Source organism: Panthera pardus, unplaced genomic scaffold (assembly GCF_024362965.1).
Source record: "Panthera pardus isolate Hobbes unplaced genomic scaffold, ASM2436296v1 HiC_scaffold_3, whole genome shotgun sequence".
NCBI lineage: Eukaryota > Metazoa > Chordata > Mammalia > Carnivora > Felidae > Panthera > Panthera pardus.
In genome coordinates, this window is record NW_026526876.1 from 36,774,007 (window position 1) to 36,801,871 (window position 27,865).

At 49.6% G+C, this 27,865-nt stretch overlaps 1 protein-coding gene across 5 annotated transcripts; it reads left to right on the plus strand.

Moving 5' to 3' along the window:
- Positions 1-265: 265 nt before the first annotated feature.
- Positions 266-27,837, plus strand: SP2 (Sp2 transcription factor). 5 transcript variants are annotated; one of them, XM_019415922.2, is made up of 7 exons: positions 266-349; positions 14,094-14,170; positions 14,887-15,861; positions 22,602-22,914; positions 24,599-24,773; positions 25,017-25,210; positions 26,584-27,837. In XM_019415922.2, exons 1-7 carry the CDS (start codon positions 343-345, stop codon positions 26,682-26,684), a joined length of 1,842 nt encoding a protein of 613 aa, XP_019271467.2. In that variant the 5' UTR covers positions 266-342; the 3' UTR covers positions 26,685-27,837. The 5 variants fall into 5 exon arrangements, with proteins under 5 accessions (XP_019271467.2, XP_019271466.2, XP_019271468.2 ...); XM_019415921.2 differs by having other exon boundaries at positions 271-349; positions 14,091-14,170; XM_019415923.2 differs by lacking the exon at positions 266-349 and adding an exon at positions 1,045-1,159 and having other exon boundaries at positions 14,091-14,170.
- Positions 27,838-27,865: the final 28 nt, after the last annotated feature.

The following is a 27,865-nucleotide window of genomic DNA, read 5'->3' on the forward strand; positions in this document are numbered from 1 at the left end:
CTAGCTTCCTGTTGCTGTCCATCAACCACCTCATAGGCGGGACTTCACGTCCCGCCAATTGGCTGGCGAACATGTCGTTCACTGTTCAGTAGGTTTCCGGTTGGTGCCCTCTACTGTCCATCAGTGACATTTCACAAGTCTATTGGCCAAACCAACGTCGCTCTAGACGCCTCTCTCTGATTGGATACTAGTGCTGTCGGTCCCCAATGCACTGAACTCTTATTGGTGAACGCTGCCGTCGCTCGGGCGGTGGCGGGCTCCGGGATTGGCGGGTGCTGGGCGGGCGGTGTCAGGCTCTCGGTGGCGGCGGAGGCGGCGGAGGCCAGGGAGGAAGATGTCGTAATGAGCGGTGGGTCCTGACCGCTGCCGGCGGGGTCTTTCCGGCCCCCAAGGGTCGGGAAGACGGGCAGAGGCCGCAGGGAGGGGAAGCCGGGGCCGGGGGTTCCCCCCTGGGACCGGGCCTGGCGCCGGGGCCCGGCTCCGGGAGGGGCGGGGGAGGGAGGATTCCCGCCCGGAGGAGGAGCGGGGCTGGCCAGCCGGGCGGAGGCACCCGGAAGGGGGCGTTCGACTCCCCGCCCCCTCGGAGCCCGCTGGGCGGGAGGGCGGCGCTTCCGGGGGCTGGTGAGAGGTGCGGGCACCCGGGCGTGCCTGGCACCCCCTTCACCCAGTTGCCTACCCACCTCAGTGCTTCCGGCCTGTGGACATAGCCTGGGTCTGCTCCGAGGAGGCGGCCCACGCTCCTCGCGCTAGCCCTGTGTTGGGGGACCCTCCTGCATTCTGACTCGGTACCTACCGGCGATTCAGGGCCCTCCCGAGTGCAGAGAGGGGCGAGGGAGTGCTTAAAATGCAGACGGCGCCAACCACATGGGCACTGCGGGGCCTAGAAGCCAGCCTGGTTCCCGATATACCCCAATGGAGAGATGGTGTGTCAGGACACGAGGGCACCGCCCCCCCCCCCCCCCCCAAAGGGCAGATGACCTCTTGCCTTAGACTGCGACGTGGACATAAACCTCGTAATGTTTTCACTTGGGTCCTTGAACACCAGCTAGATACCCGCAAGCTCTTAGCAGAATTATGAGCCGTTTAAGAACTTGCTGACAAAGCTCCCAGCCTGTTAGCTGATGCTCCGTCGGTGGGACTGCTGAATCCCAAAAGCCAGGTGCAAACCTAAGGAATGACAGAAGAAATAAAACGGATATTTACTTTCTTTCTCCACCCTGCCTCCATCCCATTGCTGACTTTTGGTTCTCAGCCTCCTACCCGTGCTTCTTGGCTTATGTTCCCAGTGGCTTTCTAATTTTAGTTGAAAAGGAACTGTGTCTTCTCTTTGGGCAATTGAGAAACCTGTCCTCACCGCATTCCTTGGTTTTGACTCCAGTATACCGTCATGTTTATTTCTTAATTAACTTGATCCAGGGGGACTCCATCTGGCTTTTCTCAGTGCACATTCTCCCAAAGTTTGTTTCTTCTTGAGGCTACTTCTTGCTCCCTTATTTGTGGTTTCCTAGAGAAAGGGAGGGAAGAGCTTGTAGATCTGCTTTAAGCAAGGAATTGGCTCACAGTCCCCCATTAACGCTGATTTAATTGCAGAAAAAAGGGTGATGACTGTTTCAAGGTATACTAGCATGCACTGTCTACGACTTGGCATGCTGTACCCCAGAAGGCCTTAAGTATCACAATGGAGGGCTAAGCGTTGAGTTGGTATTTTGGATAAGATTTTTAGGGCTAGAAAGTTCAGGGTGTTGGCCAGTTCACAGAGAGGTTGTTGAGGGAACAGTGGTGAAGTCAACACCGTAGAAATCATTTTGATTAATAACACAAAGAAGCCTGTTGTCTGCAATAATGAATATAACTGCAGTGTCTTGTTTTGTTTTAAATTCTTGTGTGCGATGAAGGGGGCGAATCTGTCAGACAACCTATCAGTTGGGCTGATGATGTCAATGTTCCAGTGGCTTCCAATAGGCATTAATACCTGTTGGAAATGGATTCTCATTGGCTGGGGCGATTGGTAAGTTTTCTAATTCTGGTTCTTCCGCTTGGTTGTACAGAGGCTTAACCCCTCTTCATTTAAAAGCAGTAACAACAAGGAAAAAAAAAAAGCCGGTCTGACATAATTATAAACTCCCTGAGCTAGGCTGCTAAAGACACAATGTCTTTGCCAAGGAGACCCAAGTGGAATTAGTTCATAATTGGATCCTCACCTCACTGCCCTGTAAGGGGAGCTGGCTCCAGGAGGAAGAGTTTGGCACCAGTGTTGACAGCACATAGACTGGCCGGCTTTTTTCTCTCAGATTCTATTAAAGTTTGGGCCTCCGGAGGCCTGTCGGAGGAGAGAAGCTGAAAGAAGATTTTGGCAAATATCTGGGTAAAGGAGCTTCGTGGCATAATAGCATATAGGGCAGTTCATTTTGATATCTTGTCCTTGAACTTCCTCGTTCTTTCGTTGATTACTGGCAGCCTTTTGGAGAAGTTGCAGGGTCCCTTGTAGCTTGAACAGTCCTTTACAATAGGCATGTGATAATTCCTGACTCTGCTTTCAGAGAGTATTGCCCAACCAGGGCCCTCATGAAGACATCCTAAGCTTGTTGCCACTGGTCGGTAGACCCTGGTACTGGCTTGAGTTCAGCAATCTTCTAGACCTTTGTCACCATACATTTCTATGATGGAAATGTAGCATCTTCTTCTGTGACTTACCTTCACTCCCTCTGTTCTCTGCTTACCCACAAATTGGAAGGCTTGCTTCCAAGGATAGAAAAAATGTAGTAATTAAAGTGTATACAGAGTATTAGAAATTGTAGAGATGTGAACTCTTCTGAGTTTAAACAATTATGGGGTCTAGTCTGAAACCTTGCGGGCTGAAGACTTGAAGTAAAATGTATTTGGAGAAGCGCCAGTACTTATGAGTTTGGTTAGCTTAACGGGATTAGGGAACTTCTCATAAGTTCTAAACGAGGAACACTTGACCCACATGCTGACTGAGAGGTGGACATCATTATGGAATGAATTCGTTGACGTTTTTGCTTATTTGTTTTTTGCTACGAATTAGGAGGGTAAAAACATGGGGCATTACCAACTCCAGGGCACCGTCAGCCTAAGTATCAGGAAAGGATTAGAGATTGCCCTGGAAGAGATGTTCCCGGGTGGTACTGGTAGATTTGTCCTAGTTGACAGGATTCTGAAAGGGAAAACTGATTTTTCCACTGCCTCACGCGATGCTAGAAAGAGAACCCAGGAGCAGGCTCAGTCAGCACTCACTGCTTAGCTTCCCCCACACGGCCAGGAGGTGCTCTTTCTGGGTGCTCCGAGGCTGTCACCGGCACAGGGCATTACCGTGTGCTTCTCATCAGGACGTGCCCTGGGGAGCCGAGCTCTGCTCAGGAGCAAGGGAGCACTACAGGGCCGAGTGCCCAGGTTAGATGCTGTTCAGTCTGTCCCCGTGAATGGCTTCGAGCAGTGTTGAGATGTCCAGGCTGTTTGTGTCACCGGAAGAGCATGTGTGCAGGTCCAGCTGTTTGCATCCCTCCTTTGGACGTCTCATTCCTTAGCTGCAGCTGGTGTCAGCTTCAGAGTTGTGTGCTGTACCTGGCCGGAAGCCTCACCACGTCGTAATGCCAACGTTTAGCTTGGGGGACTGTTGTTTTTGAGACTGAGGGCTCTGAGATGCCGGTTTGCCCTTAGGCCATGACTTAGGCTGTTAGGTGGCCTCTTTCACCTCAGCCACGGGGTGAAAAGTGGCCCAGGAACGACCAGCAGACTCTGGCCTGCCCACTGCCAAACGTCCTCTTTCGAGAGCTTCCTCTTTGGCGTATTTGTTAGCTTTCCCCTGGGGCTCAGTGGAGTCATGGAGCGGCTTCCCAGAGAGTGTGACTAGGGACTAAGAGACAGCAGCCAGGGCTGTGTGATTGAAAGTGGAGTATTTCTGCCTCTGGCCAGTGTCGGGCTGAAGGCTTCTCAGATTAGCCTAAAGACAGACCAAAACCTTTCCCAGCCTTCCGAACTGTAAATGGTAAGCCAGCCCTCTCTTCCCAGGGGAAATGAAGTCAGTGCTCATTTCACAACTGGTCCGAGCTGGGGATGAATGTGGGCGTGACTCACAAGTAAATGTGCCAAAGCAGAGAAAACACGTGTTTGTACACAGTGGTCTTCTAGGGGGAAAAAGTGTATCTTGGTTTCTTTTTCTCTCCTGTTCCTTAAGAGCGGTCTGGGGCCAAGTATTCTTTGTACCATTTCCTGGGACTGCTCTGTCAGGGTGAAGAGCTGCCCTGGGTTCCCACGCACTTCTCCAGTGTCCCTTCCAGTACCACTGGCTGTGACCCAGGCAGGATGCAAACTAGCAAATGACAGTCACATTTCGAGAAGGCATATTCATATAGCCAGCCCTCATTATCTTAACTCATTTGGAAAAGAATTCCCCTTCCCTGGTGCAGGTTCATTGAAAGAAGCATTGAGAATCGGTACCTGGTGTGTGGTGATGAGGTGTGTGCTTTGAGATCTTTGTCCGGGTGCAGGACTAGACTGTGTGGGTCTGCACACAGGCACTTGTCCCCGCGTGAGGCAGTGGGCGGGCTTGGGAGTTCCATCTGGGACAGCATCAGCTGAGCTGACCTGGCGGGTGGATTCCAGCCTCGTGCCAGGACATGCACATCTGTGGGTTTTCTCCTGTGGTTCTTAAAACTCCATTTAGGCTCTCCCACTCTGCAGTCTCCAGGATTCATTCACTCATCCATTCAAAAAATATACACTAGGCACCTACTATGTGCCAGGTAGGAGGGATACATGGGTGGGTAAGGGAAGGAGAAGTTCCTTGCTTTAAGAAGCCTACATCTTAGTGGATGACAATAAATAAGTAACTACTGGATATTAGACAATGAGAAGTGGTACGAAGAAAAAGAGAAGACAGAAGAATGTGAAAGGGTGCAATTTATATAGGGTGGTCAGGGAAGGTTTCAGTGAGAAGGTGACATGTGAGTAAAGCCACAGAAGGAGGGGAGAGATTGAGCCATGCTCAGTCTGGGGTGGGGGGCGGGGGAGGTTGAGAACTCAGCCAAGGAGGACAGCAAGTGCAAAGGCCCTGAGAAGGGGCTGTACCTAGTATGTTGGAAAGCAGCAGGGAGACCAGCGTGGCCGAAGTAGTGAAGAGGAGGGACAGGATAGGTCAGATAGGGTCCTTATGTGTCACGGTGGGGACTTCAGTTCTTACTTTGAATGGGAGACAGGATGCTCTTGGGGGGCTCTGAGCAGAGGAGTACTGTGATTTCACTTAAGTGTGATGGGTCTCATTCTGGATGCATGTTGAGAGCAGACTGACGGGAACAAGGTCACAAGCCCGGCTAGGAGGCTTTTGCAGTTAACCGAGTGACAGATGATGAGGATCTGAATCTGGGTGATAACAGGTGGTGGTGAAAGCAGTCAGATTCTGAATGTATTTTGTACTTTCAAAATGCATTTTCTACCTTGAACCGAAACACTGTTTGGTGGCTGTCATATGTAGAGTGTGGAAAAAAAGAAGGGTCAAGTATGCCGTACAGGGTTTTAGCACCGAGCTGCTGGAAGGACAGAATTCCATTCACTGCACGGGGAAGTTTGAAGGAGACACAGAATTAGGACGATACCAGGCATTGGTTAGATCTGAGATGCTTGTTGACATATCCAAGAGGAGGTGTCAGTAGGCAGTCGGATATACAAGATACAAGTTTGGGAGTCATCGTTATATAGAACCTGTATGTTACTGGTTGTTAAAATGCTGTGAGGCTAGATGAAACCGCCCAGGAAATAGGTATAGACAGAAGAAAAATAAATGCTGAGACTGCACCCTGGGGCAACTCAACCAGTTAGAATTTGAGAGGAGAGGAGGACCCGGCAAAGGAATACTTTGAAAAAGTAGCTAGAGACATAGATCAACCTGGCAAGTGTGTTCCCGAAGCCAAGTGTAGAAAGTGTTTCAAGGAGAAAGAGGGGTCAGCTGTCAGATCAACACATAAAATAAGGTCTAAGAATTAACTGTTGGATATAGCAACGCAGAGGTCACTGGTGGCACAAGCAGTCTTTGTGGCATGGGCAAAAACCTGGAGCAGGTTCAAGAAAGACTGGCAGGAGAGGAATTAGGGGCAGCACTTATGGGTACCTCTTGCAAAGGGTTTTGTTTGAAAAGGGGAGAAATAACAGCTTTTAACTGCTGAAGGGATTTTTTTAATGTTTATTTATTTTTTGAGGGTGGGGATGAGAGGTAGAGAAAGAGACAGAGAATCTGAAGCAGGCTCCAAACTGTCAGTGCAAAGCCCAACGTGGAGCTTGAACTCGTGAACCGTTAGATCATGATCTGAGCTGAAACTAAGAGTCAGATGCTTAACCAACTGAGCCACCCAGGTGCCCCGGGAATTGTTTAAATTTTTGTTGTTGTTGTTTTAGAGAGAGAGGTGAGGAAGGGGCAGAGAGAAAGAGAAAGAATCCCAAGCAGGCTCTGCAGTGTCAGCACAGAGACTGACACGGGGTTTGAACTCACAAACCATGAGATCATGACTTGAGCTGAAACCCAAGAGTCAGAAGCTTAACCCCCTCAGCCCCCAGGTGCTTCAAACTGATGAAGGGAATTTTAACTTCCTGATGAAATCGTGGGCCCACTAAGAGGCCTGGCCTGAGCTGCCTTTAGCCTGAGGCATTAGCAAGCCGCCACTCAGAGTTGTTCTCATTTATGGAAAGTCAGTGAAGTTCCTTTTACCCTTACTGAGCTCCTTTATATGGTTATTGTGGTGCTGGAGGCTTGCTTGTCTGCAGTTTGGTGTTTTTAACCACCAGTGTTGCTGCTCCCTCCGTGCAGGCTGGTTCTCTCAGCCCATTTATGAACTCCCTTCAAGGTCCAACTTTGTTCTCTAAAACCAGCCACGGCTTGCTTTTCCCTTACCAACTCTGAATTCTTCCAGGCCAGGCAACTGGGAGAAACTGTTCTGTTGGCTTCTGGCCCAGCTGAGCTGACCAAAATAGCCTGCAGAAGGACTGTTTGTGCAGAGTGAAATTCCTCCAGGGGAAATACCATAGCGGATGGCCAAGAAGGCCATGGTAGGAACCCATGAGGCCAAAAAAGAAAAAAAAAAAAAAAAAGCCAGGTACTGCCAAGTCCTGGCTATGGAGTTTGACCCAAGTTCTCTCCAGAGGGAAAAGAGCTTCCTAAAGCTTATTGTGGTGTTTCTTAGGTCCCCTTCTCTCTCATTCCCTGTGTCTCAAGAGTAATGTTCTCAAGTGAAAGACCAGTGGAGCGGCCCCCAGTCTGATGGCCAGGGCTTCGGGGTCCTGTCTGAGGCCTCCTCCTGTTACCGGTGCTTCCTGAGCCAGGCCATTGGAAAGACCCCTAGGACAGACACCACTCATTGCCCTGTGATAGGGGAAGGGGCCTGTGGGACCTTTACACGGGCATACAGCACGGGCTCTTGCCCCAGACTTGGGGGTTGGGAGGGAAGAGGTCAGGAAAGATCTTCCCTGCTTAAGTGAATTATAAACCGAGCTCTAAGGACTGGAGTTAGCCAGACAAATGCCAGAAAGAGCAAGCTTAGGCTCCAAGTGAGAGAGGGCGTGTCGTAGTTCCAGAAATGGAAAACACTGAAGTGCCTGTGGGGAGAGTCTGAAGAGCAAGAGATAAAGGAGAGGTAGAGGGGGAGGGGCAGAGTGTTTTTGGCTTTTATAAGCTTATCCTAAGATCATCTGAAGCTATTGAAAGGTATAATGTGGGGGGGGGGGGTTGGCGGCTGGATGGGATTTGCATTTTAAAGATTCTTCTGACACTGATAGTGGAGGCTGGATTAGAGGGGGCCAGGCCAGAGGCTGGGGAGCCATTTTGAAGACTCTGGGCAGTATTCCAGGCCGAGCAGAAGGTGGTTAGTGCCAGGGTCGGGGCAAAGGGGATGGAGAGTGGTGAGTGGATTGGAGAGAGGTTTATATTTAGGAGATAGACTCATGAGGGCTTGATGAGTCATAGGCAAAGAGGATGATGTTCAGGTTTCCTTGTGATTGGAAATACCAGACAGAAGTTGGTTGCCCCAGAGACTACTATTATTCATCGAGCCCGCAGGCACTGAAGGGCCCCTGTGTTGTGTGTAGCAGTGCAGTGAAAACCGGCCCGCCCTCCCCCCCAACCCTTCTGCGAATATCGAGAGACATTAAGCCTGTGATTATTTAATGGGTGGCGAGTGTTACCAGAGGGGTTAACCTCATCTCAGGGGTCTGAGTAAATGACAGCTGGGTACATAGTGGGCTCTCAATAAATTTTTCTGGGGAAAAACCAGGCTGAGACGTGAAGGGTGAGTAGGTGTTAGCTAGTAAAGAGAGAAGAAAGAGCCCTGAGCAAGGAAAGGTCAGTGGCAGAGATGAAAGCTTCAAGGATCTGGAAGAGGGCCTGTGGAGGCCGGGGATGAGAACGCTGGGGAGAGGATGGGCAGAGGTGGCAGCTCGGTGTGGGAAGTCCTGTGGCCCGCCCAAGTGGAAGGCTCACAGAGGGCCGGATGTACCCGCCTGCCCCTCAGGAGAGCTGGGCCACATGCAGATCCAGGAGGTGGCAGTCTGTGGACAGTACCTGGAGCCCTGTGAGTGGGCATGGTCACCTGTGGAACAGGTATTGGGTGAGAAGGATGGGTGTTGAGGAACAGAACCCGAAAGGGGAAGAGGAGGCTGGAGAGATAGGAGAAGATCCATGGGAATTTTGAGGCGTTGGGAATAGTCAGGGTCAAGAACTGCTGACGAGGGTCTGTTGGATCTAGCAGGGAGGAGGTCTTGGGTGACCCAAGCAGGAGCAGGGAGAGCAGAGAGCCAGGGTCAAAGTGCTGCTGCTGCTGCTCAGGGAAATAAGCAAGTGAGAAAGGAGGGAAACAGTAAAGTGCCAGCAGCTTTTCCACCAGGCCTGTACAGAAAGAGCCCGGAGACTCAGGGGCTGCTTCTCAGCTGGTGTTCGAACTAGACTGGCTTCCAGTCTGGGGAAAGGAAAGTCAGGGGTGGTGCCATCAGGCCCTAGAACCCACCCCGCCCCACCCCCCAACCCTCCAGTCTGGAAGCCTCCCTTGATGCCCTTGGCATTCCTTGGAGCCTGAGAGAGCTACTGTTGCTTGTATAATAAATCACTGTAAAACTTCACCAGCCAAGGGACTGTTGGGGAAGTTCTAGCTAACCTGAATTAATGAAAAGTCTGAATGGCACAACTCTGAAAGGAATGCAGCTTTTTCTTTCAAGAACACTTAGGAAATCCCACTCACCAGTGCTGCTAAGTGTAGGTTTCAGTGACCAGATCTAAACTGCTGTTAAAAGCACGCAGTACAATTGAAATGGTCGAAGTGGCATAAAACAATTACGTGGTTTTGCGCAAGAGTCCCTTTGCAGTCTTCATACACTATTTAGCCTCCCTTTGAATAGTATGAAGACAAAGTTAAGCACAATTTATGTCCAAATTACACATTTTAAATATAAGGTTCCAAATTAATGAGGTTCTAAAGTACCTTTGATCATCGTCTTGCAGTTACACATCTGTGCTTACTTCTGAACCACTTTTCATTTCCAAACACCCAAATGGAAATGCTTCTCTTTTCCCTTTCATGGTTAATCCCAGGATATAGTTCTCCAGTGGTAGGGAGATCAGTCTCTGTTTTGGTTGCCCAAGCCTGCAGCCAAGGGGCCACAAAGCTCTGAGTGACACTAGGAGAGATACTTACAAACACTGGTTTGAAATCTAGAGGGTTATTTCAAGAGCCAACTGGGGAGGAAAATGAAACCAAGCCCAAATGGTACAAGGTCGTCGCGCACCAGCAGGCTGCTTTGGTAAATGCTGCTGTAACTTCCTAACTGAAGAATCGCTCTGAGCCCAACCTGGTCTCCAAACAGTTTGAGTCCAGGGTAACAACAACTGTAGAGGGAGGAAGGGAGATGAGTAAGAAGCTCGAGGCCTTTTTTCAAGTTGTTTGCACTCTGTCCCATCCTAGTGTCCTTCTATTTCAGAGCAGAGGATGTCTGCGGGAGTCAGTCACCAATTTTAGCTAAGTGAACCTGAGCCCAGGGGAGCCTCCTGGGAGAGCCCCTGCCTTCCCTTCCCATCCTTGGCTGCAAGTAACTCATTTTGTGTTTTTAATCGCAACATGGCCTGAGAATTGAAAAAGTCTTATAAAAGTTCGTTTAGTCCAGCTTCCCACCCCATCTAGACATCCCATCTCTGACAGAGACACACATCCTGCCTCTGTCTAAACGATTCCAGAAAAGGGAGAACATTACCTCAAAAGGCAACGGATTCTATCTTTTGAAAGTTTTCCCTTCTATTAATCCAAAATCTGCCTTCTTTTTTTTTTTTTTTTTTTTTTTTTTTTTTTAAGTAAACTCTGCCTGCAATGTGGGGCTCAAACTTATGACCCCGAGATCAAGAGTTACATGCTCAACTGACTGAGCCAGCCAGGCATCCCCAAAATCTGCCTTCTTGAAGTTACCACCCTAAAGTCTTGAACCACCTATGGGATAAGTCCCCTGGTGGATATCACTAGTCTGGCATCCTGGTCGTACCATTGCTCCTGTCCTCTGACCAAGCTCCAATTGAAAATGCCCCTTTCAAAATGTCCCTCAGAATGAAAGCTGACACTCCAGATGTGGCCCAGTTGTGCAGAACGCACTGGGACGATTAACTTATTCTTCTGTGATTGAACTTTTGGAAATTCAGTCCAAGATTGCAGTAGCTTTTTTGGCAACCACATCTAGATTCTATTGCCTCCCGTTTAGCTTTGAGAAGAACCCACTGGGGCTTTTTCACAGGACAGCCACTGTTAAGCTCCGTCTTCCTGTCCTGCATGCATGTGATTTTTTTTTTTTTTTTAACCCAAGGGCAAGATGTACTCAACTACAAAGTTTAAACCACTGTTTATTGATTACCCACTGTGTGCTCGCTGCTCTCCGTAGTAATTATTGATGCCTCCTAGAATCCCAGGAGGTGCTGTGCCCTTTGTCTTACGGCGCAGTGAGGCTGAGAGGGACGCCCCCGCCACCCCACAGGTGACAGCACAGACCCAGCTCTCATTTAGGTCTGGATGGAGCCTCATGCTCTAAAAGCACTGCACATACTAGTTTTTAAAGATCTCTGAACCCTAATACTGACACCCATTGTATTTATAACCCTCAGTTTTGTAGTATCTGCGAGTTGAACTTGCCTGCTTGGTCTTTGCATGGTTTTCCAAACTTCAGTGGTGAATCGACTACTCTAAAGCCACGTTTTCCAGCCTCTAGGGCGCAGAACCAATTTAGTGAGTCATAGCCAGCATTTAAAAAAAATGAAATAGAGTAGAAAAATACCCAAGCACATCACACAGAGTAACGTAGATTTTGTTTCAGGAAACTCAGTGCCTGAGCATAGGACAGGGAGGCGTGTGGGTGCGCGCATACTCAGTCTTTATGTAAATTGTTTTTATAACTGTGGTTCGTGGTCAGAATGCTTTGAACATCACTGCTCTAAAGGAAAAATGTTTTTGAGTCAACTTAGATTGTCTTCATTAGAATGCTGCAGCCTTACTTAATTGTGCACAGAAATCTGTTTATCAACTCATTGATCTAGCTCCTATAAAATTAATTAACTACAAAAAAGCCAGTAAGAATCACATCAGCAACTTCCTTCTGGGAGGATGACACTTGATGGAACCCGTATCGCGGCTGTCAGCAGCAGCGTGCCACAGCCTCGACACCTCAGGCTCCCTGAGCTGCAGACGCCTACCCTGCAGCGTCTAGTGCAACACAGCCCTCCCACGCTTCTTAAGAGCCGTCATCCCTCACTTTGCACAAACGTGAATTAAATGTGCAGAATTAAGTTGTCTTAATTAGCCCACGCAGTTAGAGCGGCGCCACTTGGCACTGGTACTGCTGTGAAAACACACACACAGGCCCCGAAACAGGCAAAGCCCGGTAAAGCAGCAGTCACCCAGTGATCTCTATAGCATGCGTTCATTTTTAAAAGACCATCACAGTGAAAACACCGGAATAAAACATTCTGGTAGAAAAAGCACGGGTCTCCCAGGAGAAGCTGCCGACCCTTGCCCTGGGGCCCACCCCTGAGTTTGAGACACCCTAGTGGACCTTGCAGCAAACTCCCCAGGGTGTGTGGATCTCAGCCCTTTTAGGTAGAGGCACATTCAGCTTAGCCCCCAACCCAGACTATCCTGCCTGTGTTTTTGTTTTTGTTTTTGTTTTTTTCCTTCTCGTTTATAAGGATATTACGAAAATTTCAGTCAGATCCCTTGTTGAACTAAAACACACAGCATAACACCCTTCTCTTGGTGTATCCATGCAAAACCCCAGGAAACAAGCATGACTCTTTTTTTTTTGCAACCCTGTGCTTATTCCTTACGATCACTGCTTCCTTACTGCAGTAATTGTAGCGTGCGGTCATCTGTTCTAGCATTTTGCCGAGGATCAGTGTCTGTATTATTGCAGGATCTCCTAATACGATTTTGCCTAGAGCTGCCCTCTGGCTTCTCATATACTTTGCGAGTGTGCCTGTAAAGTCTTACTCTGGAGTGCAGTTTGTGTGGCCCTAGGGCCTGGAAACCATTGAAGGCATCGGCCTTGCTGGCCCATCGTCTGTCCTGGGCTTAGTTCCTTCCCCTTGACTTTTTCTTTCCCTTCCCCCTACCTTTCCCGTGGAAGAATGACTCTCCGCCAGAGGCCAGCCTAGACGGAATGGTTTGAGTAGTTGCCCTCTCTCCATGACTTCAGTCCTCTTCCCAGAAGATCAGGGGGCTCGCTGCCTTCTCCAGTCTCCAGACTAATAACCTGGTTTCTGTACTTCCTGAAAGCTACTTTCCAGAGGTTCAAGGTACAAGTCTCACTGCCCAGTGCCCTTCTCCTTAGTGACTTATGAACTACAAGATGGCATAGATTCTTTGCCCCAATTCTCATGATTTCCACTTTACTTATATTTCTCTTAGATCGGATTTAAGTTCAGAGTATTGATTCCCTTTGTTACTTCCTCAGCGTTCTTTAGTTTTCTTTATTTAAAATTTAAAAAAGCACAATAGAGTATATTCATTGTGGGAAAATGAGAAAATCCAGGAAAACAAGGAGAATAATTCTGAGTCAAATGAAATTCTACCACCAAGGGATAATGGCCTTTAACATTTCAGCATTTTTAAAGACTTTTCCTGCTGTACTCCTATTTAGAAATATAACACATTTAACAAAAATAGAGTTTACTCTGTTTTCATTCTTTTTGTTATATTCAGTCATTAGTTCTAGTCTTGGCGACACCTTTGGGGCCATACCTACTATCCTATATAAATTTGCTTAAAGCAGTTCCCCATGTGCTGAAGATCCATACCTGGGCCGTTGAGCCTTTGTAATAAAGGCTGAGAATAAAGCACCTAAGGTTTCCTCATGGAGCAGGTGTGTCCTTGTAGAGATCCTGGCTGAGGGATGCTTCTCTCCCAGGCTGGCTTGGCACCTAGCTTTAGCAAGAGCGAGCAAGAAGCTTGGGTTAGAACTAGGGAGTTAGCTGCGGGGGAGGCGGGAGGGCGCCTCCAAATAGGGATTCCGATCTAGCTAGGGAGAGTCAGCAGTACCCTGTAGAGAGAGCTCCATTAGGTGACTGAAGCTGCCCTTGGTATAGTCTTGTATCGTCACGTTCTCCCAGGCTTTATGATGGCTGGAGACAGGACCAGCTGTCCTCACAGCCCCAGATGGCCAAGTTGGAGGAGAGGAAAGAAGGTCATCTACTAACGGGCACCTGGGTGGCTCAGTCGTTTAAGCATCCAGTTTCAGCTCAGGTCATGATATCATGGTCAGTGATTTCGAGCCCCGCGTCAGGCTCTGCGCTGACAGCCCAGAGCCTGGAGCCAGCTTCAGATTGTGTGTCTCCCTCTCTCTGCTCCTTCCCCACTCACACTCTTTCTCTGTCTCTCAAAAATTAATAACGTTTTTGTTTTTTTTTTTTTAAAGAAAGGTATAGGGTTGCTAATCTTGAGTGGGGAGATGTGAGGAAAGGTTAACATCTCTTGGAGAAGCAGCAGCAAAGAGGCGAAAAGAGTGTCTGAGCCAGTGGGCTTGGGTTCTGTTCCGGCATCTTGTGCATTGTTCTGTCTCTTTCCTTCCAGCAGGTCCACAGACCAGCATGGCTGCCACTGCCGCTGTCAGTCCCAGTGACTACCTGCAGCCCGCCGCCTCCACCACCCAGGTGAGTGGGCAGTGGCTTCTGAGGGTTGGGGCTGCATCGGCCTGGAAGCACTCCCGGAAGCCGACATTAAACCACAGCCAAAAGCTCTGTACTGGCTAGGATACGAGACCCGGGAAGGTTCGGTTGTCCGCTTTCTCTGAACTAAGAAGCCAGGGCTGCTTACCTAAGATGACACAGTTGAGCCGAGGGAAAAGCAGGGTTAAACTCAAGGTCCCTTCCACCAGACCCCCTGACCATAAAAGGGAAACAGAGGCTGTGTCCCTACACAGAGGCTCTGTCCCTGTAGCCTCAAAAGAGCAGCCCTCCCCACTTTACCAGAGTGTTTATTCTTCCTGTTGGCCCTCCCTTCCTCTTTCCCTGCCTCCCTTCCTCAGCCCTTCCTCAGCTGAGGAATCAGGGTCCCCTTCACCCCTGTGATGGGCCCATGGACTTCTGTCTAAGAGCTGAGGATGGCTCCGTGAGCCCTAAGAAACAAGGGTAGTGGGAAGTAAGGGTGTTAGTTTACCCTGCCATGGGGGCTTCTGGAGAGTTCCTTCCTGAGGAAGGCATTGCCCATTCTTTCTCCCTGAGAGAAAGCAGAGCCAGCAGGGAGGGGGAGGATGCTGGCACCCTGCCTACCACAGCGGTGGCGAAGAGCCTGCCAAGGGCCATGAAGGGCAGAGGGTGGCTGGGCAGTGGGTTCACACCTCACTTTCTCTCCGCCTGTTCTCTCGCAGGATTCCCAGCCATCTCCTCTAGCCCTGCTTGCTGCAACATGTAGCAAAATTGGCCCTCCAGCTGTTGAAGCTGCGGTGACACCTCCTGCTCCCCCCCAGCCCACGCCACGGAAACTCGTCCCCATCAAACCTGCCCCTCTCCCCCTCAGTCCTGGCAAGAATAGCTTTGGAATCTTGTCCTCCAAAGGAAACATCCTTCAGATTCAGGGGTCACAACTGAGTGCGTCCTATCCTGGGGGGCAGCTGGTGTTCGCCATCCAGAACCCCACTGTGATCAACAAAGGGACCCGGTCAAATGCCAATATCCAATACCAGGCGGTCCCTCAGATCCAGGCGAGCAATTCCCAGACCATCCAGGTACAGCCCAGTCTCACCAACCAGATCCAGATCATCCCCGGCACCAGCCAAGCCATCATCACCCCCTCACCGTCCAGTCACAAGCCTGTCCCCATCAAGCCAGCCCCCGTCCAGAAGTCAAGTACGACTACCACTCCTGTGCAGAGCGGCGCCAATGTGGTGAAGCTGACAGGTGGGGGCGGCAATGTGACGCTCACGCTGCCCGTCAACAACCTCGTGAACACCAGTGACTCCGGGGCCACCGCTCAGCTCCTCACGGAGAGCCCCCCCACACCACTGTCTAAGACTAACAAGAAAGCCCGGAAGAAGAGTCTGCCTGCCTCCCAGCCCCCCGTGGCTGTGGCTGAGCAGGTGGAGACGGTGCTGATCGAGACCACTGCGGACAACATCATCCAGGCAGGAAACAACCTGCTCATTGTTCAGAGCCCTGGTGGGGGCCAGCCAGCCGTGGTCCAGCAGGTCCAGGTGGTGCCCCCCAAGGCCGAGCAGCAGCAGGTGGTGCAGATCCCCCAGCAGGCCCTGCGGGTGGTGCAGGCGGCATCTGCCACCCTCCCCACCGTCCCCCAGAAGCCCTCCCAGAACTTTCAGATCCAGGCGGCTGAGCCGACGCCTACTCAGGTACCGCACTCACCCTCTGCACCTGCCTCCCTCTCCTTCACACTGAATGGCTGACGCTCCGTTCCCCCTGGGCTTGCTCTGGAAGATGGTGCTGATGCGTTTCCCACTTTGACCTGAGTGCTAGGATTCAGCATCGTCTGGGGTGGGCAGGAAGTGGCCATTTGGGCCGGCAAATGGGCTCTCTTCGGTTCATAGGGCTACATACAGCTCATCCTTAGAAATAAGCCGAGATGTCCCTATATACCTATATCGTGGTCCAGTTTTTCTTTCAGGGAGTCTTTCGGAGGATGGGTAGGGGGCAGATATATACTTTTTAATAGTAAAGTTCGTTTTTTTTTTTTTTATTATGGAACTACATACTCAGAACGGTACAAGAATGAAACGAATTTCAGTCAGAACCATAGAATTTGATGTAAAGCAAGAAAATTCTGGTCATTGTTAATGACAAGAAAAAAAACAGGGAGACACAGGCCAGCTCGATGGCAGGAACTCTTAGGCTAGATTCATCTGTGATGCTAAGAACTTCAAGAGTGTTCTTATTGGGGGCTTTTATTAAGGTGTTGTATTACTCTGGAATCTCTTTGGCTCTGTGTGAGTTGGTTTTATTCTCTGTGTATGCCTACCAAGTGCCAGAGATGGTGCCTGTGCTGCAGATGGAGAACCTGGAACTCAGGGAAGTTAGGAAGTATCCGGTAGCTCATGGGGCATAGGTGACAAGAGCCAAGATTCAGCTTGAAGTTCTGACTTCAAACCCCACGCTCTTTTCTGCTTTTCACTTTGACTTGCTGGGTCTCAGTGGCAGGTGCTACAATTAAAATTGAGGACAAGGATTTTTTTTAGTACAAGAAAACATCTCCTGCCGTCGAGGAATTTATCATGCAGTTGTCTAGAGAGAGAGAACCAAGGCATCACGGTCAGTGAGAGTAGGGAGTTGTGTCCTCTTCCTGGGTGGAAAAGGAGTGCCCTTGAGTTTGACCTGTGGACATGGGAGTCACACAGGAGGAAATCTGAGGTCTGCCTTAGAGTGCCTCCTCCCTTCTGGCACATTCTGTATTGTCAAGTGATTTTCTTTAAACTGTTTAATTTACGTATTATAATATCTATGAGGTTTCATCATCAGATCTGCTGTACAGAGGAACTGAGGTGATACCCGCTCAGGTGCACACATCTTGGCAGTACCTCCCCTCCGTTCCCTGAGGTCCCAGATCTTGAGGTTGATGGAGGCAGGGCTTAAACCTAGGTCTTCCTAAGGACATAATCATGCAAATGTGCATAGATTTAGCTACAACATTATTTTATATTTTATTATTTTTAAAATATTTTTTAAAGTTTTAATTAAAAAAAATTTTTTTAACGTTTATTTATTTTTGAGAGACAGAGAATGAGCAAGGGAGGAACAGAGAGAGAGGGAGACACAGAATCCAAAGCAGGCTCCAGGCTCTGAGCTGTCAGCACAGAGCCCGACACGGGGCTCGAACTCACAAACCATGAGATCATCACCTGAACCGAAGTCAGACGCTTAACAGACTGAGCCACCCAGGCGCCCCAGTTTTAATTTATTTTTAAAAGAGCGAGAGAGCATGAGTGGGGAAGGGGTAGAGAGAGAGAGGGGGACAGAGGATCTGAAGCGGGCTCTGCTTTGCCAGCAGAGAGCCCAATGTGCGGCTCAGACTCACAAACCGTGAGATCGTGACCGGAGCCGAAATTGGATGCTTAACTGACTGAGCCACCCGCGTGTCCCTACAACATTATTTTAAAGATAAAATAGTTTTCCAGTATCCTCAGGTGCTGTATATTATACCACTAATTCTCTGTTAACTGTAGATGTAGGCAGTTTCCAGTCTTCTAGCTAAATAAATTCCTAAAAGTGGGGCAAAGGATATGGACATTTTTTTAAAAAGGCATTATATTCTGATTCATACATGGGCAGTTCACGGTCAAATCTGGCCCACCCATCTGCTTTCATAAATAAAGTTTAATTAGAAAGCAGACATGTCCATTTGTGCTGCATTTGCACTACAAGGCAGAGACCTCATCATGACCTACAGAGTTTAAAATATTTAGTATCTGCCCTTTACAGAAAAAGTTTGCTGACCCTTGCTCTAGATTATGAACAAAAAATGTTCTAGTAACAGAAACTTCAGATACACGGAAAATAGCAATTAATGTGCAAAAGGGGCACATACGAGAAAATTGGGGATGAGAACTGTGTATTCATTAAGAGATGCTGTAAGGTTTGTTTCTTTGCTTTTAACTGAGAAACACAGTCTCAGATAACCCAGGAATTTAAAAATAGCACTAATCAAAATCCCAGCAGGACTTTTTTAACAAATAACTTTTTGCCCCTGAATCATTTGAGTTGCCACCACAATCCCTGTCACTTCCAAATGTTTTATAGAAAGGGTCTCATTATTACATGCAAGGACATTCTACATAACGACAGTACAACCATCACACCTAGGAAATTAGCAAAGAAACATGCTAGCATCTAGTTTAGAGACCCCACTCAGGTCTCAGCACTTGTCCCGGCAATTCCGTTATGGCAAAAGAGTCTTCCCGCGTAGTTGGGAACTACATGCATGTAGTTGTCATGTCTCCTTAGCCTCTTTCGGTCTGGAACAGTTCTCCGTCTTAACTTGATGTTCGTGACCTTGACATATTTTTTAATGTTTATTTATTTTTGAGAGAGGGAGAGAGAGCGCGCATAAATGGGGGAGGAACAGAGAGAGAGGAGATGCAGAATCAGAAGCAGGCTCCAGGCTGTCAGCACAGAGCCCGATGTGGGGCTCGAACTCACGAACCATGGGATCACGGCCTGAGCTGAAGTCAGCTGCTTAAATGACTGAGCCACACAGGCGCCCCTAATTTTAATTTAAAAATATATATATTTTTTAATTTTGAGGGGGGAGGGGCAGAGAAAGAAGGAGACACAGAATCCAAAACGGGCTCCAGGCTCTGAGCTGTCAGCACAGAACCTGACACAGGGCTCGAACTCACAAACTGCGAGATCATGACCTGAGCCGAAGTCGGATGTTCAACAGACTGAGCTACCCAGGTGCCACAACCTTGACACTTTTGAAGGCTACAGGCCAGTTATTTGTAGAATGTTCCTCAGTTTAGGTTTGCGTGATGTTTCCTCATGACCTCTGGGCTGTGCTTTTTTTTTTTTTTTTTTTTGCAGAAATACAGAAGTGATGCTGTGTTCTCACCATATCCTAAAAAGGGTGCATGATTTCAATTTGTCTCCCTACTGGTGACAATTAAAGTAGCAAATATGTTCACCAGATTTCTGCACCTTTTTTTCTTTGTAGTGAAGTAGTATTAAGAGGAAGATACTTTGAGATTATGTAAATATCCCATTCCTCATCAGACTTTTGCCCACTTGCCTTAGTATCTTTTATTAGAAGAGATTTTCTTAAAATTAATGTTTTATTTTAGAAGAGGTTATATTTCCAGAAACGTTGTAAAGGTAGTGCAGAGAGTGTCTGTTTACCTCTCACTTGAGTTTCCCCCAGTGTTAAACATCATACATTACCAGGTACGTTTGTCAAAACTAAGAAACCGACATTGTACAAGACTGTTACCTAACTCCAAACTTGACTTGGATGTCACCAGTCTTGCCATTTATGTCCGCCTTCTGTTCCAGGATCCAGTCCACATACCATGTTGCACTTAGCGGGCACATCTCCCTGGGCCCCTCAGGTGATAGCTTCTTGGTCGTTATTTTCCATGATCTTGACAGTCTTGAGGTGTATTGGTCAGGTATCCTACAGAATGCCCCCAGTCTGGGGTTATAGGTTTTTGGAAAGAATACTACAGAGGTGAGATGGCCCTCTAATCACATTATATGAGGAGTACATGATGTCCATACGCCATCCTGATGATGTCATGTCCCTGATGTTAACCTCTGTCGCTGGTTAAGGTCGCGTTTGCTAGGTCTCTTCATTGAAGTTACTACTTTTCCCATTCTCTGTTCTTTTTTGTTTTTAAGTTGATTTACTTATTTTGACAGAGAGAGAGAGAGAGAGAGAGAGAGCATGTACGCACACAAGTGGGGGAGGGGCAGAGAGAGAGAGAGAATCCCGAGCAGGCTCTGCACTGTCCATGCAGAGCCTGACATGGGGCTAGAACTCACGAACTGTGAGATCATGACCTGAACCAAGATCAAGAGATGGACACTTGGGGCACCTGGGTGGCTTAGCTGGTTAAGCCTCCGACTTCAGCTCAGGTCAGTTCTCACAGTTCATGAGTTCGAGCCCCACATCAGGCTCTGTGCTAACAGCTTGGAGCCTGCTTCAGATTCCGTGTTTCCCCCTCTCTCTCTTTCTCTCTCTCTGCCCCTTTCCTGCTCACGCTCTGTCTCTCTCAAAAATAAATACACATAAAAAAAGAGAGAGATAGACACTTAACCGACTGAGCCACCCAGGCGCCCCTCTCTGTTCTTGGGAAGGGAGTTGCTAAGTCCTAATATGGGAGTTGCCCATATTCATGGGCAAGAGTGGGGGTTAAGAATTAAGCTCTGTGGGGCACCTGGGTGGCTCAGTCGGTTAAGCGTCTGACTTCGGCTCAGGTCATGATCTCGCAGTCCGTGAGTTCGAGCCCCGCGTCGGGCTCTGTGCTGACAGCTCAGAGCCTGGAGCCTGCTTCAGATTCTGTGTCTCCCTCTCTCTCTGCCCCTCCCCTGTTCACGCTCTGTTTCTCTCTGTCTCAAAAATAAATAAACGTTAAAAAAAAAAAATTAAAAAAAAAAAAAAAAGAATTAAGCTCTGCATCCTGGAAGAGAAAGTATCTACATAATATTATTGGGAATTCTTCTATAAAGATGACTTTTTCTTCTTTATTTACTTATTCAATCATTTATTTCTAGCAGTAGAGGGACTCATGTATATCTATGTTATACTTTGGGTTATAATCCAGGACTGTGTTATTTATTTTGTTACTCACATTGGTCCTACCCTCGGCCATTTGGAGCTCTTTCGGGTTGGCCTCTGTATCCCCTGACATACTTCCATCCTTTTCTCTTTTAAATCAGCTGTAAATATGCACATACTATGAAATGTACCCTTTTAAAGTGTACAACTCAGTAGGTTTTAGTATGTTCACAGAGTTGTGCAGCCATCCCCACTGTCTAGTTTTAGAACATTTTCATCACCCCCCACCAAAAGAAACCCTGTACCTTTAGCAGCCACTCCTCCTCTCCCCTTTCCCCCAACCCCGCTGGCGACCACTAATCCATTTTGTGTCTTTATGGAATCGCCTATTCTGGATATTTCATTAAATGGAACCTTACAATAGGTGAGCTTTTGCAGTCGACTTGTTTCACTTAGTAATAATGTTTTCAGGGTCCATCCCTGTTGTAGCAGGTTCTTCATTCCTTGTATTTTCCTAGCCCCAGCCCTGGGGTGGATCATTCTTCCCAGGAGTCCTGGTTCTGATTGGAAATTGTGTCATTCTCTTCTCCATCTGTTTATTTATGTCAATAGGGACTGTTAGGTCCCCATTTTATCCAGTGGGTTATAACCCATTAGTATTATTATTTTGATGTTCAGGTTTTCCCATATTTGGCCAATGGGAGACCCCTCAGGCTGGCTCCCGTGTCCTCTTCCCATGACACCACCATTCTTGTACTTTGGTACTTTCTGGTACAACAGGTGTTCCAAGGTCTTGCACTTTCCCTGCCCCCAAACCTAGAATCAGCCCTTTCTCCAAGGAGCCCTGGTTCCTTTTAGTGGAGCATGAGTTTTAGAAGCTGAGACCTGGGTGCTGGGTGAGCTCATTATCCCTGCAGTACTGCTGCTCCCAGCCTCTCTCAGTGGACACAGCCAAGAAGTATACATAAATATACATAAGTACGTACGTACACATATATGTAATACCTACATAGATAAAGATACGGACACGCACATACCTACATATATTATCACACATTTCTATCTCTGTTTCTCTACATTGAAACCCAAGAATTTTCACCAGTACCTCCGATTCCTGTCCAGTGCCACACACTTTATTCTAGATTCTCCCTTTCCATATTTGTAACCATCTTCTGTGACAGAACCCTCGCTTCCATTAGCCTTAATATACCCCTTTCTGGATCACTGCCCCCTGGATTTCAGCTCTCCCATGTGGACAGGTGCCTGCTGGGGCTGCGACACCCGTGCCAGGCTGCTGTCATCACTGCCCCACAAATGCCCTCCTCGTCCCACTCAGGCTCTAACGTGCATATTTTTAAGGCTTTTGATAGACCTTCCCACATTTCCCTCCAGTAGGCCCAGACCACCTCACAACTCCTGCTCCTGACGTAAGAGTGCCCGTTTCCCTGCTGTCTCACCAACAGTGAGCATATTTTATTTTTCCGTCTTTGCCAATCTGAGGTGGAGGACAACTGTTCCTCATCGATCGTGCCTCCTAAGAGCTATTTTCGTTTGGCGGTCATTCATGGTGCATCTTTTGTGACGTTCCCATTTAGCTTCCTTCTAATTCTCTACTTCTGACGCTGGCGTTGTATCTTTCATGCTGAGGAAATTCGGTGTTTGGTTTCCAATCAGTCGTCAGCATTTGCCACCTTAGTGTGGGGATGCCATCGACAGTGTGTGAATGTAGGTCTGGGCCAGCTGGGGAAGACTTGGGTGGGTGAAGAGGCACCCCCACTTCTCACTTGGGTGCGGAGGGATAACACTGTTCAAAGTGCAGGGGCCCAGTCTCTGCTGGGGCACTGACCCTTTTTCTCCGGCCCTTCCCAGGTCTACATCCGTACGCCTTCCGGTGAGGTGCAGACGGTCCTCGTCCAGGACAGCCCCCCAACAACAGCTGCAGCCACCTCTACCACCACCTGTAGCAGCCCTGCGTCCCGTGCTCCCCATCTGAGTGGGACCAGCAAAAAGCACTCGGCCGCAATTCTCCGGAAAGAGCGCCCCCTGCCAAAGATCGCCCCCGCTGGGAGCATCATCAGCCTGAACGCAGCCCAGCTGGCAGCAGCGGCCCAGGCCATGCAGACCATCAACATCAACGGTGTCCAGGTCCAGGGCGTGCCTGTCACCATCACCAATACCGGAGGTGAGAGTGGGCCCTTGGGCCAGGGTGTGGGCAGCAGGCCTGCTCGCCTCACCCCTGGGAGCCGTGGGCCAGCCCACGGGTTCCCAGGAACCACAGCGAAAATACCGCCCATCATTTGCCTGGTCCCTTCTAGCTTAAGAGCATGTCCACTTGGTCCTCACAGAAGTCCTAGGAGATAGTTTTTGTTTTTTGGGTTTTTTTGTTTTTTTAAACGTTTGTTATTGAGAAACAGAGACACAGCATGAGCAGGGGAGGGGCAGAGAGAGGAGGAGACACAGAGTCTGAAGCAGGCTCCAGGCTCTGAGCTGTCAGCACAGAGCTCGATGCGGGGCTTGAAGTCATGAACTGTGAGATCATGATCCAAGCCGAAGTTGGACGCTCAACCGACTGAGCCACCCAGGCGCCTCTAGGAGATGGTTTAAGATGCGTGTTGGCCCCACATGACAGCTGAAGACCTTGAATATGATGGAGAAATAAGATGTACTCAGGAAAGCTCTCCAGCTAACATACACATGCAAATTAGCATGGTACAGACCAGAGAGGGATGTTCAAGGGAGGTTCCAGGTAAAGGGACTTGAAAGAAGGCTCCTAAGAGGAGACAGCCTTGAGTTGAGTTAACAGTTAGAAGGAAAGGAGGGAGCCTTTGGCAGTGGGAATGGCTTGCACTACACTTCAGCTGGGTGGTAATACTTGGCAGTATTTACAGCGCCACGGCCCTTGCACATAATCAAAGGAACATGGGAGCTACCTAGCAGAATGGTTCCTGGTGCTTTAGCTGGGTGTTCTTAATTTTTTTGTTAAAGTTTTTTAGAAATTTATTTATTTTGAGAGAGAGAGTATGTGAGTAGGGGAGGGGCAGAGAGAGAGGGAGAGAATCCCAAGCAGGCTCCATGCTGTCCATGCAGAGCTTGACGTGGGGGCTCGAACTCAAATGGTGAGATCATGGCCTGAGCCAAAATCAATAGTCAGTGGCTTAACCATCTGAGCCACCCAGGCGCCCCCTCGTTGAGTGTTCTTCAGCTGGGTGAGGAACACTTTTCAAGCCAGTGGGAGTTCTCTCATCCTTAAATGAATTTATGTCACTCTGGTTTAGGGGCATAGGATTGAATCCACTCAGAGAGACACCAGTGTTAGGTCAGTGACACTCCCCATGCTTTGAATGGCTTTATGCACGTTGCAGAGGACTTGATTTGTCCCGTTTCCGCACTCTTATTAACAAAAATCCCTGGAGATGTCCCTGAGAGCAGAGTTGGTATCTCACAAGGGTCTGAGGTTGGAGGCGTTTCTGAAGAAACACTCCAGGACCACTCAAGACAAGACCCTTTCCCACTGAGGTCACGTGGGCAGAGTCTGACACCGAATTCTGCCTGCATAGTGTAGTGTTCAGGACACTGCCTCGGAGGTCGACTGCCTGGGTTCAGACGCAGCTTCTACCAATTATTACCTATGACCTTGATATGCCGTTGAGCCTCAGCCTCAACCATAAAAGAGGGATAACAGTCTCTAACTCAGGGGGTTATGAGGGTTAGATTAGTTAACACCTTTAAAGTCTCTAACGTGGTCTCTGGCACCTGACAGCCTCCCAAAAGTGTGAGCCGCTCCGATGATCATCTGTGTCGAGTGCAGCAGGGAAGAGGGGTGCCAGGCTTCGTGACCCTGAACGCTGCCCCCCTCTCGTCCACAGGGCAGCAGCAGCTGACGGTGCAGAACGTCTCCGGGAACAACCTGACCATCAGCGGGCTGAGCCCCACGCAGATCCAGCTACAGATGGAGCAGGCGCTGGCCGGAGAGGCCCAGCCCGGGGAGAAGCGGCGCCGCATGGCCTGCACGTGTCCCAACTGCAAGGATGGGGACAAGAGGTGATTCGAGGGGGAGGGGCCACGCCCCCAGCCCGGCACGGACCCTGTTGCCCCGGCCCTTCTCCGGGACACAGGTGGGAGAGGGGTGAGGTAGCAGCTGCCTGCCACCCGTCCCCCTCACCTTTCCTGTGCCCTCCGACCTGACCTCTCATCCTCTCTCCGACCCGTCCTGCCTCCCTCTTCTACCCCCTCCCTTTCTCGGCTTCCCACCCCCTCCGTCCCCACCCTCAACCCAACTCCCAGGTCTGGAGAGCAGGGCAAGAAGAAGCACGTGTGCCACATCCCCGACTGTGGCAAGACCTTCCGCAAGACGTCCTTGCTGCGGGCTCACGTGCGCCTGCACACCGGCGAGCGGCCCTTTGTCTGCAACTGGTTCTTCTGTGGAAAGAGGTTCACACGGAGCGACGAGCTCCAGCGGCACGCCCGCACCCACACAGGTCTGTCCCCTCCCCTGCGGCACGCTCCGGGCCGCACGGGGTGCTTCCGGCCTCTCCCTCAGCCCAGATTCCCGGCCGCGCTGAGTGAGAGCTACACTCTCACTTCTCGGGGGGTCCAGGCCTACCCAGGAAATTCTTTCAGGCCAGTCCTTTACTGTAGCGTTTCCCAGAGTGATGCCATTCACGTTACGCAGCCTCGATGACGTCTGCCGTAGCCTCACGGTTATTTATTTAACAAGCCCTGCTGTACCGTGCCAGCCACTGAACAGTGCGTGTTACCAATGGACTAACTTAATCCTTATAACGACTCTGTGGGGAGGGTTCTTTATTATGCCCACTTGACTGAGACATGGGGAGGTAGCCGGGTCACCAGGCCCTCTGGTTCCCAGGTCAAAATCTCTCTTTTTTTTTTTTTTTTTTTAAGTTATTTATTTTGAGAGAGCATGAACAGGGGAGGGGCAGAGAGAGGGAGAGAGAAAATCCTAAGCTGTCAGCGCAGAGCCCAACATAGGGCTCCAGCTCACGACCCGTGACATCATGACCTGAACTGAGATAGTTGGACGCTTGACTGACTGAGCCCCCCAAGTCCACGGTCTAAATCACTGTCCCACACTGCCTCTGCTACTGTCACTTTCCAAATGATTTTCCTCAGATTATTTCACTGTTTTTACTCCTTTACGTCTAGTGCAATATTTTTGGCACCACAGGCTTGGTAATAGTTACATATTTTAATGCACTGGCAAATAAATGCAAAACTATAAAGTAGAACAGTGTTCGTCCAGCTACCACCTAACACTGTCGCGGGCATCTCCAGTGGCCCGCGGCACATGCTTTGAGAACCACTGCCAGGGCGAGTGTCTCCAGTGAGCAGACCCCTGGCCTGGGACTAGGGATGGGGCACGCGACCCGAAGCTACAGCCCCTGGCCAGCCACCCTCCCGGGGGGAAGAGCAGTAAATATTCAGAATGGCAGCTGACAGGTCAGTGGGCAAGTGGGGTTTTTCGGCAAGTGGGTCAGTCACAGGGACAAAGATCAGAAGGAAGCAGGTGACAGCCCTACTTGGGAAGAGTCCTGGGTGCAGGTACAGGGACACAAGTACAGCATTTCAGGCAAGGGACAAGGGAGGGGAACAAAGTAGACTGGGAAGTGACGTCATGTGGGGGGTGGAGAGAAATATGAGAAGTATGAGCTGCCAGAGGGTTTAGGTGAGTCGACCACAGGGAGCAAGCGTGTAAGCAGGAGGCGGGTAGGTTATGATGACAAGGCAACGCCAGCTTTACAGGGTGCCCCTCACACGTCACATGCACCCCCTCTTCCGGGCTGGGACAGCGTCCGCACCTGGGCTCTGAGTGACGCGCATCTCGTCTTCCCAGGGGACAAACGCTTCGAGTGTGCCCAGTGTCAGAAGCGCTTCATGAGGAGCGACCATCTCACCAAGCATTACAAGACCCACCTGGTCACGAAGAACTTGTAAGGCCAACTGAGGCGGGAGGCCCTGAAGATACAGTCCCCCGTCTGTGTCCTGCCTGGGCCCCTGGTGGAAAGGAGGCTCCGGGTGCCCTGGGCCACCCTCAGCCCCTCCCTTCTGTTCTGCGACCGGTCCCATAGGAAGGGGCTCCGTCGCCCAGTGCTCACCTCCTTCTGAAGCCCCTTGGCTCTGCCCTGGCCCTTCCCTCTCACCTCGAGCTCCGGCCTGCCCAGACTGTGGACAGTGGCCGTGCCCAATGAGACGTTCTAAACCAGGACGAATGGGAACCCTTATTTCCAAAGGAAAAACATGAATTTCACTCCGTCGAGGAGCAAAGTGAGCCCCCCCCCCCCCTCGACCCCGTCCTCTCCCCCCAACACTGCCGGAGTCGCATTGTGCCATGCCCCTCTCTCTCCCGCCCCTCCCCGGCCCCGCCAGCCACCCAGGACGCCCCGGGACCCTGTCCCCAGGGCACGGCCGGCATCCACCTCCCGGGAGGCTCACGGGGCTGCCTCACGCCACATGCCACATGCCCAGCCCTGCCACCGCCCTCCTCCAGCACATTCCAACTTTCTATTTAAAAAGTCGAGCTATCCACTGATGCCCTCTTTTTCTATGGAGAACGTTGCCTTATACTCTACTTCAGATGATGAACACTGTGTATTGTGTGTGCTTTAAAGTTTTATTTAATTGCTCCCTCCTTCCTGTCCTCGTTACTTGCCTCCCCCACGCCTGCTTCAGTTGAGGGTTTGGGGGGCCATGAGGAGCGTCGGGGTTTTTTCTCTCTCTAGCAGTTTTCTTTTCTAAAGGACACAGCATTTCAACTCAAATCTGGATTCAGATGAAAACACCTCCACCTCCTGATCCTCTGCCCTCAACCCGCCCTGACCGGCCCCAGCCCTACTTGTGTATAGTGTATATTGTATAATAGACAATTGTGTCTACTACATGTTTAAAAACATATTGCTTGTTATTTTTGAGGCTTTTAAATTAAACAAAAATCCAACTTTATTTTTAGTTGTAACTGCTTGAGGTATGTTTTATGAATTAAGTGACAGATTTGTTATCCTTTATTAACGATGTACTTTGTTGGTCAGCACTGGGCTGACAAAAATTTTTTCTTGCTAATAAATTTAGTTGCCTGAGGCAAAATCTGCAACTTGGCAGGTGCAGCTTCTTTGATCTTT

Bases quoted from the DNA above. Each gene is read 5' to 3' on its own strand.
- SP2 (XM_019415921.2), top strand. The intron at 15,862-22,601 runs GTACCGCACTCA...GGCCCTTCCCAG, and splicing joins CTGAGCCGACGCCTACTCAG to GTCTACATCCGTACGCCTTC. The intron at 25,211-26,583 runs GTCTGTCCCCTC...TCGTCTTCCCAG, and splicing joins GCACGCCCGCACCCACACAG to GGGACAAACGCTTCGAGTGT.